General features: G+C 37.3%; 1 protein-coding gene across 1 annotated transcript in view; it reads right to left on the bottom strand.

Annotated features, from left to right (window-relative positions):
* Positions 1-15,927, bottom strand: part of DMTF1 (cyclin D binding myb like transcription factor 1) — a 48,051-nt gene that overhangs the window by 13,399 nt on the left and 18,725 nt on the right. Inside the window, exons 5-10 of the mRNA XM_081101914.1 lie at positions 15,136-15,230; positions 10,488-10,602; positions 9,067-9,143; positions 2,958-3,115; positions 1,451-1,483; positions 440-549 (exon numbers count right to left, since the gene is read on the bottom strand). Coding sequence (XP_080958040.1) covers positions 440-549; positions 1,451-1,483; positions 2,958-3,115; positions 9,067-9,143; positions 10,488-10,602; positions 15,136-15,230 — 588 coding nt within the window. The remainder of the gene's footprint in view (positions 1-439; positions 550-1,450; positions 1,484-2,957; positions 3,116-9,066; positions 9,144-10,487; positions 10,603-15,135; positions 15,231-15,927) is intronic.

Raw genomic sequence — 15,927 nt, 5'->3', positions numbered from 1 at the left:
AGAACTTAAGTTTTTCACAAACATATATTGATAAGCTGTTATTAACAAAGGTTCAACAGTTAGATGAGCTTAAATTAAAATTACTTCCTGTATATATGCCTTAAAAATCCCTGTGTGTAATTCTTAAAAATGCTTTCCCAACTGCAGCAGTTTTGGGTTGCTACAAAATGGAAACATGCTTGACTTAAGACCTATGAAAACTGAAATGTTGTGTCTCTGTGAGCAAGGCCACTTTTACACAAAAGCACAACAATAAAGAACTAGTTGGCTCTATTCAGCCTGAAGAAAAAGGAAGACTAGAAAATAAAATTTGAACAAAAGTTAATGACAAATCTCTTTCCAGAACAGACGGGAAAGTGGTATCTGAAAGGCCAGGAAGCTCAAATGTGACCAAAAAATAAAACAAAACCAGAAAACCCACCAGTAGTACTCACAGTACCTGTGTTGCAAGTATCCTTCATCAGTCGGCACCGATCTTTGACGGAAGATGCACTTCTTCCTAGCGCCGCCCCTATTGTTGCCCAGTCATTGCCATGCTTTATCCGGAGCCTAAAACAAGAGTCTGCCAATCAGCATTTGGTTCAACTGTTTTCTCCCTTTTAATTTCATCATTTATTCTTCATTCTTCTTCTTCCCATTTGACTGGTTTGGAAGTTGTGGGCAGCAATACTTTGAGAGCCAAAGTTTGAAAGTGTGGCCTTTTTTGGGGGTCCACAGTTGTCTGTGGGTGAAAAAAAAAACAGGCAGCAATTGCCTTTTTCCTGGGTCAGAGAAGAAATAAGTAACTTGGATACGTGTTCAAAAAAGACCAAATTTCCCCTCACGTTATTGACACAATCTCCCAGGCAATCCCAAGATTTTTCCCTTTTGAATACTCCTAACAAGCTCTTCTCAGATATCTGAAAAAGTTTCATAAGTACTTATCATTATAAACAGGATCATCCTTCAATTTTTTTCATGATACAAATAATACATTAATTCATACTTATGGTTCTAACTCAATGAAGCAAAATTATGTTTCCTGTGAAATAGCCCTTATAAGGTAGAGATTAAGTGAAATAGCCCAGAAATTAAGTGAAACACTGCCAAGTCATATTCTAAACTAAGCATGTAGCACAACCTTGGTTTTGATCCTGGTATATAAATTCCCCAGATTTAGACTTCAGGTCACCAAGAATGGCCATCTGATCTCTTCTGTAACCCCTAATAGTGGTCTAAGGATGTATTTCATTTGTCAATCAACGACAGGAGGAGACTAAATTTACGGGCATGGCTACTCTGTGCAGGTATAGATCTGATAAGTTTTTATGGTCAATCATGCATAACAGCAGGATTAAATTAGACCAGTCTAGAAAAATCTCTTGACATTTCAAAGTAAAACTTTTAAAATACAAGACAAAATAATAAAACCTAAATATCAGAATTAATGAATCAAAAATTTTAAACTTACTCCTTCAGCTTTTCAATTTCTTCAGGTGTATATCTGGAAATTTAAAGAAATTAAATAAAAAAGATTAATTAAAACAAAGAATGCTAAAAACCTTAATAAAAATCAGAATTTCACTTTAGTCCAATGTTAAAATTGATAATATTTTCAAGGAAACCAATTTCAAAGTATATTAATAAAAATTAATACCTCTACTTTCTTTAAAAAACAACAACATACTTTAGCTATAATAAAAGTGAGGACTTTACAATTTTCTCTAGAAAATGCAACATTTAAAATATATTTGCTCCTATGCTGCCTAACTCTTCCTTTAAAAATTTGGTTCATGCCTGGCTGGTGTTGCTCAGTGGTTGAGTGTTAGCCTATGTCAAGGCATATGCCCGGGCTGCGGGCTCAATCCCCAATAGGGGACATGCAGGAGACAGCCAATCAATGATTCTCACTATTGATGTTTCTCTCTCTCTCCCTCTCCTTTCCTCTCTGAAATCAATAAAAATATGTTTAAAAAAAAATTCGGTTCAGGCACTCTAATATCATAGCTATTCTGAAATACTTATTGGTGACATTGTAAACCAGAGTTAGAAAGGAAATCTATGGTAAATTCTCACAAGGCACATAAAAGTTTAAAATTATCTTCATTTCCTCTACCCATGCATGTGCATTGACATACTCTAGCTCCAATAAAAAGCTTTTTTTTTTTTTTAAAGTGGGCAATACAGTCAATGCAATGCACTTCTAAAAAACAGTATTCAGCCCTGGCTGGGTGGTTCAGTGGGTTGGAATACTGTCCCATACACAAAAAAGGTTGCAGGTTTGATTCCTGGCCAGGGCACATGCTTAGGTTGTGGTTTTGATCCTGGGTCAGGGAATATATATATATGGTAGGCAATCGATGGTTGTTTCTCTCTCTCAAATCAATAAATGTATTCTCAGATGAGGATTAAAAAACAAACAAAAGAGTATCTGATAAGCCATACTGTCACCACCTGAAATTCCCAAAGAGAAATAAAAAATGTCAAAACACCATATAAATCATTGCATTGAAAATATGTCCTCCCATGTTACCTATAATAGAACCCATGCATAGTATCCAGAAATTTAGTTACTTAAAAAAAAGTCACTGAACTAGGAAATGCTATATACTATAAAAATGAATAGGAAAAAATGTTACCAATGAATTTATAGAGTTCTCTTCATACTTCCTAAATCTTTAACCACTATTACAGTTTTTATGTTACTACAAAGCAGACTTTGAGGTAGTAAGTCAGCTAAGTTTTAAATCAAACTTATGTAAGGTAATATAGGTTCTAATTTCCAAAAGAGTCCTTAGTTATAATGAGGTTTCACCATATTCAGAACATGGACTTGGAGAAACATAACCCAAGAATAATTCATAGTATGGCTGCCTCCAATTAAGGCTATGATAATAATTTTTTTTTTTTTTAAAAAGCAGTTCTTTAAATATTTCCCCTAATTACATGAAATCATGCAACATTACAAGTTTTCATACTTTCCCACATGGTTTCTGTCATCATACATGCGAAGCACTCTTCTATAAACTGCAAACAAAGGCCGGTTCAGACCCCATGCTATAGTCCTGTAGAAATCTTTTCTTTCGTCTTTTGACATCTCAAAGATGATTTCTGTAGCATCTTTTATTCCGCGTGCCTAAATGGGTTACATTTCTTTGATTTAGGGATTTCTGATAAAATGCATATCAATATACTATACTTTTAAACCATTTTTTAAAAGGTTATCAATGACATCTTGAAAAGTAATGTGTTGCTAATTCATTAATAAGTATAAATTTCAAAATGTTGCAAGATAATAGTGATACTTAAATGTTCCCCAAAATAAACTGTATAAACTTCAGAAAAGTCAAATTCTGCCAACCTCTTTTAAAATTATAAAAAATTAAGATCTAAAGAAAGTAGAAGAAAGTCGTAAGAACAAAATTAATAAAATAAAAAATAGAAAGGAAAAGCAATGCTAAAAATTGGTTCTTTGAAAAGATCCATTGAGACTAATAAAATACAAAATGATAAACTTCTGGCAAAAGTGGTAAAAAAGACAAAACAACAATATTAGAAATGAAAAATGGAGCCTACAGAGATTAGACAATTGAACAGTATGAAAATTTTATGGCACTACACTTAAAAACTTACATAAAATAAATTTCTAAAAATCTTACCAAAACTGACTCAGGAAGAGAAAAAATATCTAATAAGCATGCACCGAGAAAGTTTAATCAATTATCAATAATGCAAACCATAATGAAATAATGAAAATCCCAGGCCCACATGAGTTTATAGGTAAATACTATCAAGCAATAAAATAAAATAAACATAATTATGAATTTTAAACTATTCCAGAGTAAATAAAAAAGGAGGGAACACTTCTCAGTTCATTCTATTAGGCTAGCATAGCCTTAATATAAAAAACAGACAAGGACGGTTTCAGAAATTAATTTTCAGGCCAAGCTCATCCATTAACACAGATCCCCCAAATCCTTAAAATAGTTTAGCATGCTCATAAAAAGGTTAATAATTAATGTAAAAAGTGAACTTATTCCAGGAACACAAGTAATCACATGAGTAGATTTATGGAAAAAAATGTAAAATCTCAGTAAGTATGGATAGAGCATACACAGAATGAAATATTCATATATGAAAACACTCCTAGCAAGTTAGAATTTGGTAATAGTCTGAAATTTGGTGATAAAATAAAAATACATAAAAAGTATGAAGCTTGGTAAAAAAATCATTTGCAGAAAATATATATATATATATATATATATATATATCCCAAAAATCTATGAAAAATTTTGATTTAAAAGAGTAAGAAGTTAGGAAGGCTAGTGGTTATAAAATCAATATAGTCATTTGCATTTCTATACAATGCTCATAAAAAAGTCTTTAAAAATTCTCATTTACAAAAGCATCAAATTAAAATTAGAACTAAATCTTAGGCAAGTTATATAAGTCCTTTATGAAGGAAAATATAAAAGTATTGAAAGATTAAAGAGGAACTAAAATGGAGACCTATACAATGTTCTTCAATAGGAAGATGGAGTAATGTAAAGATGTTAATTCCCCTGAAATTGATGCACAAATTCAATTCAGTCCCAATAAAAATTCCGAAAACTTTCCATTCTCTGCAAGTTGATTCTAAATTTATAATGGAAGAGCAAAGGGCCAAGAACACTCATGAAGAGACCTGACCCATCAGATATTGGGACTTTCGAAGAAAATGCTGTATTGGTGCAGGTATCAATAAACAGAACCTGGGAACAATTAGAAAACAAATCTATAGAAGCTTGATCTAGGACAGAATGGATACTGGGAAAAAAACTAACATTCCATAATGATGTTGGGACAACTGTCATTCATAACATAACATAACATAACATAACATAACATAACATAACATAATAACAACAACACTGAAAACCTATCTCACCTACTGGGGGAGAAAAATTACAGTGAAAGGCAAAACTCTAAAATTTATATAAAATAATATGTGAGATATCTTCATGCCCTTGAGGAAAGGGAGGATTTCTTAAACAGCATGCAAAATATGAAAGTAAAAAGATGATTAATTTTGATACTGAAATGACACCTAAAGAAAAGACAGGCCACTAAATTGGACAAGATCATTTGTAACACAACCAAAAAATCATTAGGATCTGGCATACATTAAGTACATCTAGAAAAAGAAAAACCCCACAGAAAAATTGCTGAAAGACAAACAGGAATTTCAAAGAGGAACCACAAATGTACAAATAAGCATATGAAAACATATAATCAGAAAAACACAAATTAAATCATAATAAAATACCAGATGTATACAAATTAATAGCAAAAAGAACCTGTTATGGGACTGGATAAAAAAGATGAAGGGATTTGCCCTGGCTGGTGTAGTTCAGTCATTAGAGTATCGGCCCACACACCAAAGGGTCTTGGGTTTGGTTCCTAGTCAAGGGCACATACCTGAGTTGCAGGTTTGATCCCTGGCCCCAGTTGGGGCACATGTGGGTGGCAACCAACTGATGTTTCTCTCTCCTCCCGGCTCCCTCCTCTCTAAAGATTTGTGAAAAAATACCCTTGGGTGAGGATTAACAACAACAATAAAAAACAAACAAAACCAAAACAGAACAAGACAAAAAAAGATAAAGGGATTAGTAGTACAGATTTGGTACTTACATAATAGTCACAGGAGTGTGAAATACAGCATCCTATCTAATAAAGAGGGAATATGCTAATTGACCCTTACAAAGATGGTGACACCCACAGCCAATAAGGAGGGAATATGCTAATTGCTGCCCTGCCCTCAAATATGGTGGCCCCCACAGCCAATAAGGAGGAAATATGCTAATTTGACTGCCCCACCCTCAAATATGGTGGCCCCCACAGCCAATAAAAAGGAAATATGCTAACTGACTGCCCCGCCCTCAAAGATAGTGGCGCCGACAGCCACAAGATAATGTCACTCAGTCCCCTCAGCCCCGCTGGGGCAGCACGCACTTGGCAAGGCTGGGCCCGCCTCCTGAGTCCCCAGTCCCCTCAGCCCCCCAGCCGCTCAAGGCTGGCCCGAGGCGCAGGCAAGCCTGGGATGGCAGCTGCCCAGCCACCCAGGGCCGCCCGAGGCTCAAGTAACAAGGCCTGGCCAAGGCTTGAACTGCCGGCAGTGGCAGCAGCAGAGGTGTGATGGGGGCATCGCCTTCCCTTGATCGCCTCCCGCCCCTGAGGGCTACCAGACTGTGAGAGGGGGCAGGCCGGGCTGAGGGACGCCCCCCCCTCCAGTGCATGAGTTTTCATGCACTGGGCCTCTAGTAAAGAATATAGTCAATAACATTACAATAACTATGTATGGTGTCAGGTGGGTACTGGAGGTATGGGGGTGGGGATCGGGAGCACTTTGTAAAGTGTATAACGACTGTGCTGTACACCTGAAACTAATACAAAATAACACTGAATGTAAAAAAACAAAAAACAAAAAAAAACACTTTAAAAAGAACTCAAGCCCTGACCAGTTTGGCTCAGTGGAAGGGTGTCAGCCTGTGGACTGAAGGGTCCCAGGTTCGATTCCGGTCAAAAGCATGTACCTTGGTTGCGGGCACATTCCCAGTAGGGGGTGTGCAGGAGGCAGCTGATCGATGTTTCTCTCTCATGGATGTTTCTAACTCTCTATCCCTCTCCCTTCTTCTCTGTAAAAAAATCAATAAAATATATATTTTTTAAAAAAGAACTCAAATGACATTTAACTATGAAATGGGTAACTTTACATATACATTCTGCACAATAAAATACAGCTAAAGAAACCAACAGGGCATTGATTTCAAATTCCTACCATCTAACAAAATAAGTTATATAATACCCAATTATGTAATACCCAAAGAATGAATGTACAGTAGGTCTTTGGGTTATGTCAGAGATCTGTTCCTACGACACGACGATGCGACGTAACGTGATTTTCGCTGTAAGTCGGAACCCACCTATATAAGCACCTATGTCATTCACATGGAGCACATACACAGCAGTAATGAAGTGAAACAGTAAAAAATTTTAAAGGAAAGATAACAATTCCTGACCTTTACTTGTAGTAATAATAAAAAACATAAAACACATATGTACATACGTTGAAATGACAGAATTTTTAAAATAAATACTGTAAATGGGAGATGGTGACGTAACCACAAAACGACGTAACCCAAGGACTGCCTGTATTTATATAAATTTAAAAAACAGGTAAAATTACTTTTGAATGTATAAAATCTGTAACAACTTAATAGCAAAATGTTTCTAAATATTAGAATCTTCTCCTAAAATTATTCTGTTTATGCAGTTTCATCCACTACATTACCCTGTCTTCTGGCAGTAAAAGGCAGGGCACAAACAGCAGCAGCAGCATATGAGCATCTCCTATATGCCAGTCTCTGCCATGAATTGTTCACTCATTTTCTTAACGCATCTGAAGTTGGTATTATTGTATTCCCATTTCACAGAAGAGGAAACCGAGGAAACCTATCCTATATAATAAAACCTTAATATGCAAATCGACTGTACAGCAGAACAAACAGGCAGAACTGGTTGCTATGACACGCACTGCCCCCCTTTCCCCTGAGAGGGAGGTGACCAGCGGCTATGGCAGCAATTGGGGGGTGGGGGGGGGGTGGTCAGTGGGCAGCGCCAGGCCACCAGCCAAGGCGGGTGCCAGAAGGGGCCCCCCTGATTGCCCTGCCTGCTGGTCACCCCACAGATGGTCCTGATCTCCAGCCAGGCCTAGGGACCCTACCCTATATATTGAGAACTGTTTCTTAGACTTAAAAATTAAAACCTGGCAAGGCTACTCTAACACTGAAAAAGCAGGATGATACAGTGATGACATGCATGGACTCTGGCTTGCACATTTTCTGGTCAGCCCTCATTCTGACACTTATAACTGTGCGACAAAGCCAATTACTTAACTTCTCTCTGCTTCAGTTTTCCCACCCATAAGATGGGAAAAATGGTACTACTGCCTCAGAAGGATCATGTTATGTACTACTTTTTATAATCAGGGCAAAAAAATGTAGCTGCCCATACAACAGCAAGATGCCTTTCACCTGTATGATAAGTATGGTCACTGGTGCGTGCAGTGTCCTGGATTGTGAGAGGGATGTCCGACTGCCGGTTTAGGCCTGACATCCCCCGAGGGGTCCCGGATTACAAGAGAACGCAGGCCAGGCTGAGGGACCCCCTGCCCCTCACATGCATGAATTTTGTGCACTGGGCCTCTAGTAGTTACCATAAGGACTTGAGGTAGTGCTGGAGATGAAGCAACAGCTTGAGCTGGTACAAATAACCACCAGAGTGACTAAAAACACTAGCAGGATTTCCATAAAGGGTAACCTTGGGGTCTCACATAACTGGTTATGAATCTGCTCAGATCATGCAAAAATATATGGTTTCTTTCACTCATAGGTGCCACTCCGGGGCAGCACTGAGGTTGCTGATCTGCCTCCAATTTTAACTAAATCCCGCACCACGCCGGCCTCTCCCTGCCCTGAGCAACTCACTGCCCGAAGCCCTGTGGGGCTGTGGAGTGGAGAAGCTTTTGGTGCTGCCTGTTGGTAAAGGTGGGTGGACAGACAGTGTCTTTGGTTGGTTGATTGTTGTAATCAATAAACAAGAAATAGAAGGAGAACTTGAAATTCTTCTACATCACTCAGTTCCTATTACCAAAATTGTTTTCCATCTTTTTCAGGCCAAGCAAAGAGGACCAGCAACTGGTGGAATGTAAAAGTCAATAAAAGTAGAGTTTCAAAATGACAAAGATGCTCACAACTGGGCCCAGTTCAGGCTACTTTAAAAGACAAGGCTTTAAGATTCTGAGAGACTATTAAGATTTTTGTCTAAACTTCAGAGTGTTAACTAAAGCAAAAAAGCTATTTCAAACTGAGAATTCAAAATTGGTTTTAAAATATACTAAAATCATACACCTTAGAATGAAGTTACATTAGCCAGTCATCCATTATACAAATTATTAAAAAGCTTCTAAGTACATATATTATGCTGCTTTGATATTTTTGCAATTGGCAGTAAATAAATTAGTGAAACAAAAAATATGCCATAAGATACCTTCAGGTAGCGTTCAATATTATTCATCAAAATATCAATTTCTTCTTTGGACCACATCCCCTGCTTCCATTTATGTCCTTTAAAAGAAAACAAGTAATATTATAGAATATGTTATTCCTTGAGAAGAGTACATTACTAAAGATTTGCTTTCTGATTAAATATATTATCTATGAAAATAAAATGTAGCTAATTTAATTTCTCATTCATCTGAAACTTGAAAGATCCCTACGTAAAGTTGCTTTTGAAACCTCTGATTTTTAGGAAAGAATACATTCGACCCTACTAAATAAAGAGAATGGTAAGTAAAAGATTTAAAAAATGTGGCTTCCACTCAGTAACTTCTCGTACCCTGTCAGTAGTCTAGATCAGCAGTCGCCAACTGGTGGTCCGAGGACCACTGGTGGTCTGTGAGGTCCGAAAGGTTGGTGACCGCTGGTCTAGAGCACCTAAAAAGACTTACAAGTATTAGAAGAGCCCAACTGTGCTAAAAACTTGCTGAAAAATTTCTCCAATGAAAAATAAACTTTATGGGCAAAATAACATATACAAAGATTCTAGGGCAAGGTAAACATAATACATTGGATACCTACCAAGTGAACAGTATATTCTAAATGTGTATTACAGTGGTTAAAAACAATTTACTTACTTTTGTTTCCTTTTCTTAGAGTGGCACATCCACAACTCCCATTCTCTTGTAGCAGCCTAGCAATCCTTATGAGCATAGCCGCACTACAAACACCACGTGACAGTAAGCCTCTAAGCTACTTATCAGACCAAAGTAAGTAGATCTTTGAAAATGCTTGATTTCCTAGCCCCATAAGCAGTAACTGTACTGTATTGTTTTTTAAATGCCACCGCTATCCATTTGCTCAAAAATTAACAGGACAAGATCTACTACATTTCAGAAAAATGATCAATTATTGAAAAATGGTGGTTTCATTAGCTCATTCAGAGTCATTTAGTGCCAAATTTAATTCAATGAGGAAAGTTCAAGTTTAATTCAATTAGAAATAAGCCAGTCAGAAAAGATTAAGAATCGTAAGATTTCACTCATAGGTAGGATAAAAAAGTGAACCTCATAGACATAGACAACAGTATGATGGTTACCAGAGGGAAAGGGTTGGGGGTGGAGTAAAGGGAGAAAAGGGCCAAATATATGGTGAAGAACAATCTGAGTGTGGGTGGTGGGCACACAATGCAATATACAGATCACATATCATAGAAATGTACACTTGAAAATTATATGATCTTATTAACCAATGTCAGCCCAATAAATTTAATAAAAATAAAAAGAAAAGCTCAATTACTGTAACTACTTAATCACAATTCTGAAGGTCCAACTCAGAATCCTAATGATTATAAGTTCTTTTTATCTCCATTTTTTCCAGAGGACACTAAAATTCACAGTACATATATCTTACCTTTGTTAGTCAGAGAATCCTTATCTTCTTTAGTTGTAAACCATGCTTGGCTAACTGCTGAAACTTCCTCATTACCCAAGGGAGATATTTCATCTAGTTGCTCATTCTGTAGAATCTTGAAAAGGTAAAAGTATACATTTGTATACTTATATATTTAAATTAGTACATACATACAAAATGGAAATGCTGGGGTTGAGTTTGATTTTTAATGTCCTCACAGGTAGTTTGCTATGTAAATATTTAGTCATCTGTAATGTAATCTGTTAAATTTAAAGGATTAACAGGCTAAATCAAAAGACATTTTACAAAATTATGGTCTGCTTACTGTTCACTGACAACTTTATGGTAGACAACTTCTAGAGTGTCATAACTCCTACCATCACTAATTTATCCCTTCTCCTCAAAGAACTGTATACTACTTTTTACTATTTTTTGCAGCTATACAGTCATTATTGAAAAACGTGCAGTTAAAAAATAATTCACATACCATAAAATTCACCCTTTAAAGAATACAATTCAGTGGCTTTTAGTATACTTATGCAATTATCACTGGGCACATTTTCAATTACATACATACCTAATCTAGCAATTCCTGCAGGAACAAAGCTACTTTTAAGACTTGACCTTGAACTAAAGAGAGCTATAGTGTGAGTGAGGAAAATCTGACAACAGTTCTGCCATATGAGGTTTGACATTATCACAGGCAGACTGGGATAAGGGGAGAATTACCTGTCTAGTGATCACTCAACCTTGTGCTGTCTCTGGATTGGATCAACTACTAAACTATGTCACTGGCTGGAGGTACTAACAAAGATTGAACTATTTCTTCAATAAATAAAAAATGAATTTCTAACTTCCACAGGAAATGAAACCCATCTCAGTTGGTAAGAGAGAAGCTATCACTGAACCATGAAAGTACAATAAGGGGAAAAGCCACACCTTTATTGTTACCTGCTTTATTTTTATATTTGATAATTAACATATTATATTCATAAAAGTGTTTTCTTAAAAATCCATGGGCAAAAAGCTATAAATCACTGATCAAGTATGAAAAGTTTTATAACTCTATGTAGCGTGCATTTTAGACTTTTTTCTTTTAAAGACCAAGGTTGAGAATGGAGACAGACTGGACAGATGGTGTCTAAGGCCTCTTGTAATCTGAAGATCACATTACTGCTGAACTTTTAACTATGCTGATTTTCACTAATAGCTAATGTTAATTTTATTAAACATATATTAGAAATTATTAAAAGTTTTTCATTCACTAAAATGGTAATAACAAACCAAGAAGCTAATATTAAATAATAACTCATTAACTCTTTGGAAATAACACAAACGAAACAACCCTATAACTTGTCTAACTAACATTGCCACTGCTCAATCTTCTAGCTAGGTTGTAAACAAAATTATACGTATGTATAGTTATTTTTACTGCACTGAAAACAGAATGGAAGTGAAGACTTCATAGTCTTTGAACCTGAAATGAATGCGACAAGCCCCATTTTGAAGAAAGGATATGCTCTATTGCTTCAGAGGGCTTGAAAAAAAATTCTGTCCTAATCACCAGCTGATACCTGAGGGCAGATTATGAGGATCTGCAGCCTATCTCAAAGCCATTTAAGCACAGACTCATGCCTCTGAAAATCCTTTCATTGTGGAACCACTTTGAAGCGCTCCATTGTAAGAGGTTCACAGTGCACCTACATTAGATGTCCTTAGTCCTTGATGTTACTTATCAATTTACAACAATTATACTTAACTGAACAAGGTCACTGAGATGCTTCACATTAGAAAAATAATGGTATAATGTCTCCACTGCCTACTACTTCATTTAATAAAAGTATTTTATTAAATGAAGAAATGAAACAAAAGCACAAGCTACTAAACAGAAAGGCACAATCAGCGAGAGATAAATTTATAAGTAAAATAGATTTAAGCTTTAGGCTAAGAAAGCAAAGAATTCTGATTACTTTTGGCAGAAATAACTTGAGACAAGAAGTTCACATTAAGAGGAAAACGGTAAGGCTGATTATAATACAGCCTCTAAACACATGGTAAAATGTATGTAGTCCTACAAGCACCAAAAGGAACTATATAACTGTAACTACTCTAACTATCTGTAATGACTAGTTTCCACTGACACAAAACAGAGATCATATGTAGCCTCTCTAAATCAGTCACTACAGATAACTGCTGGGTAAAACTGCCTCAAAAAGCTTTATATCCCAATTAATATCTCCTATAAAATAAAATTTAAAGTTATTTAACAGCTCAAGTGAGATCAGTCCATGCAGATAATGAATGCACAGGCATCATTTATTTCAACAGACGTGAACCACTCTACATGGAATGAATTTTAAAATTTTATTTTTGCTTACAATTCTGAGATTCATATATGTAGGGACTTGGAAACCTGAACGAAGTAATGAATCTTTTTTTTTTAATTAAATCTTTATTGTTCAGATTATTACATTTGTTCCTCTTTTTCCCCCCATAACTCCCCTCCTCCCAGTTCCCGCCCCACCCTCCGCCCTCACTCCCCACCCACTGTCCTCATCCATAGGTGCACGATTTTTGTCCAGTCTCTTCCCGCATCTCCCACACCCCTTTCCCCCACAAGAATAGTCAGTCCATTCCCTTTCTATGTCCCTGATTCTATTATAATCACCAGTTCATTCTGTTCATCAGATTATTTATTCACTTGATTCTTAGATTCACTTGTTGATAGATGCATACTTGTTGTTCATAATTTGTATCTTTACCTTTTTCTTCCTCTTCCTCTTCTTAAAGGATACCTTTCAGCATTTCATATAATCCTGGTTTGGTGGTGATGAACTCCTTTAGCTTTTCCTTATCTGTGAAGCTCTTTATCTGACCTTCAATTCTGAATGATAGCTTTGCTGGATAAAGTAATCTTGGTTGTAGGTTCTTGGTATTCATCACTTTGAATATTTCTTGCCACTCCCTTCTGGCCTGCAAAGTTTCTGTTGAGAAATCAGCTGACAGTCGTATGGGTACTCCCTTGTAGGTAACTGATTTTCTTTCTCTTGCTGCTTTTAGGATTCTCTTTGTCTTTTGCTCTTGGCATTTTAATTATGATGTGTCTTGGTGTGGTCCTCTTTGGATTCCTTTTGTTTGGGGTTCTCCGCGCTTCCTGGACCTGTAAGTCCATTTCTTTCACCAGGTGGGGGAAGTTTTCTGTCATTATTTCTTCAAATAGGTTTTCAATATCTTGCTCTCTCTCATCTTCTGGCACCCCTATAATTCTGATGTTGGTACGCTTGAAGCTGTCCCAGAGGCTCCTTACACTATCCTCGCATTTTTGGATTCTTTTTTCATTCCGCCCCTCTGGTTGGGTGTTTTTTGCTTCCTCGCATTTCAAATCATTGACTTGATTCTTGTGCTCCTCTGGTCTGCTGTTGGGAGTCTGTATAATATTCGTTATTTCAGTCTGTGTATGCTTAATTTCTAGTTGGTTCCCCATCATAACATCAAGGGTCTCATTAGTTTTCTTGTAGATCTCATTAAGTTTATCGGCGGCTTCTAAACAGTTCTTAAGAGACCTTAAAAGTGTGGTTCTGAACTCTATATCTTCCATTGACAATTTTGTCCTGTTTCTTTGTCTCCGCATTTTGTTATGCTTTCTTGGTGCACCCCCTAGTGGTCTTTGTGCACAGTCTTGTAGATAAGCCTTGATTGTTGTAGCTAATACCAGGGAGGGTTTGACCTCCAGGCCAAGTGGCTGTGAGAATCAGCTGTGTCTGCAGTGAGAGAACTTCTGTTCTCTAGGGAGGTGCTAATCTAGCCTTTGCCTGAGGCTATCCGGCAAATGCCTCTGTGCAGGGCTTGGGCGGGGTGGGTCGCACAGGATCAATAGGGTGGGCTGGAGAGAGCAGTTATGGTGGCTCTCAGTCCTGTCCCCAGGGGCTCTGCCTCCCTGAGTCCCAGCAACCGCTGCAAACCTCAGAGAGAAAGCTGCACTCGCTCTGACCCAAGCCAGACAGTCCCGCCTCTCCTGTTTGAGTCTGGGTCCCTAAAGACTCGCCCGTATCTGGAGCTCAGAGTCTGCGACTCACTCCCGATTAAAAACGCCAACCGCGCCCTCCGCCGCCAGCCCGCTCAGCGTGCACTCCGCACCTCAGAATTTGACTTCAGCACTGCGCCTCCTCTGAGTGTCCGTATGCGTTTCTCTTTCCTCCTAGTTGTAGGACTTCCACTCAGCCAGCGTTCCTGTGGTTCTGGGTGATGTCCGTTCTGTCTTTTAGTTTCACTTTTGAAGTAGTTGTTCAAGGCAGCAAACTCCCGCGTTAACCTATGCAGCCATCTTGGTTCTCTCCGAAGTAATGAATCTTACCCTCAATTTTGTGGTTGCTACTTTGTCAGACAAAATATGTTCACAATATTTTACCACCTAAGGTATGTGTAAAGGATGATCCTCTTGCAGCCAATAAGAAGAGTTGTCCCTGGCTGGGTTGCTCAGTTGGTTAGTGTCATCCTGATACACCAAGATTGTAGGTTTGATCCCGGGTCAGGGCACATACAAGAATCAACCAATGAATGCGTAAATAAGTGAAATGACAAATCAGTGTTTATTTTTTTTCTCTCTCTCTCATATCAATTATAAAAAGTAAAAAAAGACTTACTATACCTGGATCTGTGTCACAGTTCCCTCAGTAATCTCATCATCTGCCACCTCTGTGGTTGCAGTCATGGTCACCTCAAAGCTCTGATCATTTTCTGAAACTTCAAGGAAAGGAAAAATTCAATTCTAGAATAGCAATGGCAGGTTCTAATTAGTTTTTAAAAATCCATGGAAAAAATGGGACCATCTAATTTCCTAATACATTCCTTGCTCATATATATAAATATATGTATATCTTATATATATGCATTTAACCAATATTTATTGTGCATCTAATACCACAGTGGGTATTGCTGAGTAATTGGAGATAGCAGCAAAACCCAGCTTTTATGGTGCTTATATTCTAATGGGTTAAACACAAAATGAACATAGTATTATACTGGATGGTGATAAGTAGTAAGAAGAAAAATATAAAGAAGGAAAGGGAATGTATTGAAAGTGAAGAAGGGTATTTGAAATAGACTTGGAACAAAGTGAGGAAGGGAGCCAGTCACATAGGTGTCTTGAGAAAGAGCATTTTAGGCAGCGAAAGCTGAGTGCAAAGGCTCTGAGATGGGGAGATGCCTGGATTTTCCCAAGAATAGCAAGGAGGGCAGTGTGGCCAAAGCAGATTGAACAAGAACAGTAAGATATTGTGTGGTAACTTGTAGGCCACTATAAAGACTTTGGCTTTAACTCTCAGACAGGAAACCAATGAAAGATTTAGAGGAATGATATAATCTTTTATTGTAATATGATCACTCTGGCTGCTATAGGGAAAATAGCCTAAAGGGCGGCAAGGGCTGGAGTGAAATCAGT

The sequence above is a fragment of the Myotis nattereri genome, assembly GCF_964212035.1.
Source record: "Myotis nattereri genome assembly, chromosome: 11".
In the NCBI taxonomy this organism is placed as follows: Eukaryota; Metazoa; Chordata; class Mammalia; order Chiroptera; family Vespertilionidae; genus Myotis; species Myotis nattereri.
Note: the sequence above shows the minus strand (reverse complement) of the source record. Positions and strands in the feature narration are given on the sequence as shown.